Source organism: Bison bison, unplaced genomic scaffold (genome assembly GCF_000754665.1).
Source record: "Bison bison bison isolate TAMUID 2011002044 unplaced genomic scaffold, Bison_UMD1.0 scf7180017864297, whole genome shotgun sequence".
Classification (NCBI taxonomy): Eukaryota; Metazoa; Chordata; class Mammalia; order Artiodactyla; family Bovidae; genus Bison; species Bison bison.
Genome location: NW_011494869.1, coordinates 7,192,294 through 7,197,285, shown reverse-complemented (window position 1 = coordinate 7,197,285; position 4,992 = coordinate 7,192,294). Strand labels below are relative to the sequence as shown.

The following is a 4,992-nucleotide window of genomic DNA, read 5'->3' as shown; positions in this document are numbered from 1 at the left end:
TGGAGGGCGGCTGGGCGGGGCTGGGGAGGCCCTCTCATTGCTCCCCGCCGCCCTTTCCACCCACAGACAAGCTGTGGTTCTGCTGCCTGTCTCCCAACCACAAAGTGCTACAGTACGGGGACGTGGAGGAGGGAGTAGGCCCACCGACCCCTGAGAGCCTGCCCGAGCAGCGTGAGGAGGGCATTGGGGCGGGCAGACATGTGCTGCCCCGAGCCGCCCCACCCCGGGGCCGCCAGGGGTCTCAGTGGTCAACCCAGCCTTTTTCCTGCAGTTCCTGTGGCCGACATCAGGGCACTGCTGACAGGCAAGGACTGTCCCCACGTCCGGGAGAAAGGCTCTGGGAAGCAAAACAAGGTGAGTTCAGTGGGCACCAGGGCTGCTTCCCACTGGCCCCTGCTCAGCGCTCCTGGCTCCCTTGCTTCTCCAGGACGTCTGTGAGTTAGCTTTCTCAGTCAGCTATGACCATGGGGAGGAAGAGGCATACCTCAACTTCATTGCCCCATCCAAACGGGAGGTGAGTATCTGGGCAGGCTGAGCAGACGGGCAGGGGAACAGACGGGCAGGGGGAGAAATGGAGAGGCCCTCATGGAGCTGGCCCCATCCCCAGTTCCACCTGTGGACAGATGGGCTGAGCGCCCTGCTGGGCAATCCCATGGGCAGTGAGCAGACACGGCTGGACCTGGAGCAGCTGCTAACCATGGAGACCAAGCTGCGGCTCCTGGAGCTGGAGAATGTGCCCATCCCTGAGCAACCACCCCCTGTGCCCCCGCCCCCCACCAACTTCAACTTCTGCTATGACTGCAGCATTGCCGAACCTTGACAGTGAGGTTGGCCAAGGGCCACAGCTGCTGCCACCATGGTGGCTGCAAAGGGTGGAGGGGGAGAAGCACAGGCGCCTTGACCAGCAGAGGCTGTGGCAGAAATAAAAGTCTGCTTGGCTCTTAGATGTGTGTCGAGCCAGCTCTGAACTTCGCAGGCTAAACCTGCCTTCCATCTTGGCTGGCAAATGAGAGGGGGCATCAGGCCAGGGCCACAGCTTGGGGCCATGAACTTGGGCAACTCCAGTTGCGGGGCTGGTGTTCTGAAGGAGAGTGAGGACAGGCTGGCCCTGTTACCCTTCTCCAGAGTGAGTCTCCAGCCCACCCTCTAAAGAGCAGAATGGACTGCAGTCTGGGAGCCGCCAGCTGAGAGAGGTGTGGGGCAGCCAGCCAGATGAGGGAGAGATGGCAGGGTGGGAAGTATTTCCCCAATTTTAGCAGGGGCCTAGTTTGGGAGCTGTGTTTCCAGAAGGCTCCGGACAGTCTGAGCTTAGTTCTCCACCCTGCCTGGCCCTTCCCCTGTCTTCTCTGTGGGTCCTAAAGGCCCGCTTTCGAGAGACTTGAAGGGAGAGACATGAAGTTGGGTATGCTTCGTGCTGAAGGGCAAACTCAGGGTTCCGGTAGATGTCTGCCAGGCCAGTGGGAGGATGTAGGCTGATTCCGACAAGATGGAATTCAGTGCAGGAAGCCTGCATTCTGATTAAAACTCATCTGCAGCAGCATGGGTAGGTGGGAGCCACAGATAGGCCAGCTGGAGGCGAAGCTCAGAGGCTGTGGTCACGGACCCCAAGCCTCTGAGGCAGAGAGGAGCACACCCACCCCCAGGACCCACAGACAGGCTGGAAGCTGCTGGCCATCACCCTCTGATCTCCATGCCTCTCACTGCCTCTCCTTCCCAGTGCCTCCTCAAAATATCTTTAAGTGTTAACCATCACCACGTTGCCTAGAAACTGATGGTATGGCACCTCCCTTGAAGAATGTTCCGGGGGAGCTTTCTTCCCACCCACTAGCTATGCTTCTTACTTGGGCATCTAGGGCCCCACGTGACCACCCCTGTATTCAGACTTCCCACCCCACTGAGAATAGTCCCTGTTGAGTTCAAGGTGAAAATGGAGCACCCAGATGCACTTACATCTCCTGATACCTTCAGTTCTTTCTCAATGTCTCCAGTCCCTCGTTCAGGCCACCATCATCTTGGCAAGAACCTCCCGACTTCCTGCTTCCTGTCTTGCCCCTCCAGCCTTCTCAATACCACCTACTCCAACTGCTTTCTCAAACAGGAAACTGACCTGATTACACACACACATCACCCCCTCCTGTATTCTCCCGTGTCTCCCTGTTGTCCACGGATAATGGTCATGGTGCCATGACTGAACAGAACTGAGCTGGGATGCAGACATGCCGTGGTTTACCCCTTTTAACAGCGTGCCTGCAGCTTACAGAGTTCTTGATGCTTTGTCTAAGCTGGCATCCTCCCTGCTCACTTTGGGGGCTGGAAACTCCCTACCCCCACCCAGCGCCAACTCTGGCCTGCCCACCTGCACCTCCCTGGTCCCTTCTGCTTATTTGTCCCATTTCCTCCCTTTGCTTTCACTGACTTGACTTCTTTCACTTTCCTTGACTTCCCAGGCTAAGCTTACTGCTCCCCTGGGCTCCCAGGCCCAGGAGCTTCTTTCTCTGTTTTAGAAGGTTGGACCTCTAATGACCTTTCCTACCCAGAGATGTTCTCTCTCTCGTGTCTTATGTGTGTATGCTGAAAAACAACCCCGTTGACTCAGCCATCCTTAATGACTATGCTCCTGGGATCTTCACATGGACATGGCTTTGCTGTGGGACATGTGCCAGGGCTTGTGCTGGGGAGAAGCCTCTGGCATCTCCCACCATGTGGGGAAGAAGCTAGGACCTGCTTGGGGCACTTGTTGGGCCAGGTGTGAGAAAGAAGCTGTCTGTCCCTCTGGCATTTCCTACACATTGTCCCTGGGCTGGGCCGGGCCGCTTCACTGAGGTGGGGAGGGGCCCTTTGGTCTGAGAACTTCAGACAAGGAAGAAAGATCTGGAATTTTTAATCTTGGGTATACAACAAAGACTGTGGCTTAGCTGCTAAAACTCAGTGCTGGTGGGGGTGCTGGGAGAGCTGTAGGGAACAAGGCCGGGCACAGGCCTTAGTGTGAGAAGTGGGTGGAACAAAAGGTACTGGGGTCTACTTTTTCTAGCACCAGACCCAGCCCACCAATGGCCTGGCCTCTGGACCCATGCCTGGACAGGCGAGCAGGATCTGGCATTTTCGGGGGCCTGTGGCAGTGCCATGCAGCTGGAGAAGGTTCCTGTGGGCTGTGTGGCAGGCAGGCAAGAGGCCCGGTGGGCTGTCCTGGTATCATCCCACTCTCAGACCCAGTGAAGGGGTTTCTAGCTTGGGGAAGGCCCTCTGGGGCATGTAACAGAGAGGGGCAGGAGGTGCTGAGTCAAACTCCAGGTCAAGAGGCCAGGGCCGGGGATGCTGGAGGTGACAGAGGCTGAGCCCCCGGTCACTTATCTGGCATCAGAGCGTTAGGGTCAGGTCCGCCCCTCCCACGAAGCGGGATTGGATGCAGATCACCTCAGGCAGTTGGGCTTGGAAGCGCCTGACGGAGGCTATGCTAATGCCGGGACACATGGCCACATCTACCATCCGCAGCTGCCTGCACGCCTGCCCGACGGAATCCAGAGTTCTGCAGGGAAGCCGCCAAGTGAGCACCTGACCCAGCCCAAGCCCAGCCAGCCCCCACCGTGGGCAGCCCCCGACACACTCAACTGCTCCGTGAGCTGACTGCAACTGGACAGGTTGAGGTGCTGCAGCCTCGGCCAGGAGCTGGCCGCCTGCGCCCAGCCCTGGTCGCTGAGGAGGCTGCAGTGACTTAGCGCCAAGCGCTCCAGGCTGGGGCAGCCCTTGGCCACAGCCACCAAGGCCTTGTCTGTGAGTGCTGGCAGCAGGCTCAGTGACAGCTGCCTCAGCTGGGGGAACTGGAGCACCTGCAAGGATGCAGTAGGGACAGGGAGGGTAATGAGGCCCTGGAGCCCTTCCGGCTCCCTGTACCCCCAGCCAGAGGAACTGCCACATCTAGCAGAAGCCCATGAGAAAAGGGCTTGTTCCAAGCAAAAAGCTCTAGCCCTGGGGTCCTCAGCCTATCCACACCCCCAGCCTCACACCTTGGTTAAACTGGCATCAGTCAGCTTGCTGCAGGCTGTGAGGTCCAGCTCCTGCAGGGCCTGCAGCATGAGCAGGGAGGGGCCCTGTGGCTGGGGAGAGGGGTCCTTGGGGCTGGAGGCCCGGTACTCCAGCTCTTCGTGGGGCTGTGGGAGGAAGCTCCTGCTCAGGTTCCTCCTGAGTTTGGCCCTCAACTGTTGCCGGAGAGGGACGAAGGAGGGCAGCTGAGCCCAGGGACCCCCCACCCGCCATGACTTTGAGGGTCTCGCACCTGAGGCTCCTGCGAAGGCGCCTGGATGGGCTCCCCCAGCCCCAGGAGCCCCCAGTCACCCAGCTCCTTGCACCAGGCCAGGCGCAGGACTGAGAGGCGGGTGAGGTAGGTACAGATGGCCTGCAGGGTCTGGTTGGTGAGGGCCACACAGGAGGACAAGTCTAGCACCCTGAGGCGTGGGCCCAGCCCTGGGATCAGGGAGAGCACCGAGGCGTCCTAGGAGGGAAGTGGAAAAGGGAGCGGGTGATGGGGAGGTGCCCGTTGCCTGTGTCACGAGGCGTGGCAGGCTGTGAGGTCCAGCTCCCACGGGGCCTGCAGCATGGCCACAGGGGCCCTGTGGTCAGGAAGAGGTGTCCTTGGGCCTGGAGGCCCAGTGCTCCAGCTCTTGGTGGGGCTGTAGGAGGAAGCCTTTGCTGCTCAGGCAGGGAGGGGTCCCTAGGAAGGTTCTGCCCAAAATTACAGCCCCACAGGCAACAGGAGACTGTCATAGGGCCCAAGGAAGGGTGCATCAGTGTTCCTGTGCTGTGTGTCACAGTGGACGTGGTGGGCTGAGAAGGGGGACCCAGGGAGAAGGACAAATACCTAGATTGGCTGGTGTAGGAAGGATGCAGGTGAAAATCTCTAAGGCGTTCACCTTCTCTGTGCTCCCAGCACCAATCAGATATGCTCCCTCTAGAACTGGGGGGACATATGGCAGAGCTGCCACCTGCCAGGAGCAG

General features: G+C 59.4%; 2 protein-coding genes across 2 annotated transcripts in view; one reads left to right on the top strand and one right to left on the bottom strand.

Annotated features, from left to right (window-relative positions):
* ELMO3 (engulfment and cell motility 3) overlaps nucleotides 1–3,468 on the top strand; it is a 7,130-nt gene extending 3,662 nt beyond the window's left edge. The window contains exons 17-20 of the mRNA XM_010851049.1: nucleotides 67–171; nucleotides 272–354; nucleotides 428–514; nucleotides 608–3,468. Coding sequence (XP_010849351.1) covers nucleotides 67–171; nucleotides 272–354; nucleotides 428–514; nucleotides 608–820 — 488 coding nt within the window. The 3' untranslated portion in view covers nucleotides 821–3,468. The remainder of the gene's footprint in view (nucleotides 1–66; nucleotides 172–271; nucleotides 355–427; nucleotides 515–607) is intronic.
* The window catches only part of LRRC29 (leucine rich repeat containing 29), a 13,726-nt gene continuing 12,091 nt past the window's right edge, over nucleotides 3,358–4,992 (bottom strand). The window contains exons 4-7 of the mRNA XM_010851120.1: nucleotides 4,274–4,489; nucleotides 4,005–4,196; nucleotides 3,558–3,827; nucleotides 3,358–3,504 (exon numbers count right to left, since the gene is read on the bottom strand). Of these exons, the coding sequence (XP_010849422.1) occupies nucleotides 3,358–3,504; nucleotides 3,558–3,827; nucleotides 4,005–4,196; nucleotides 4,274–4,489 (825 nt within the window). The remainder of the gene's footprint in view (nucleotides 3,505–3,557; nucleotides 3,828–4,004; nucleotides 4,197–4,273; nucleotides 4,490–4,992) is intronic.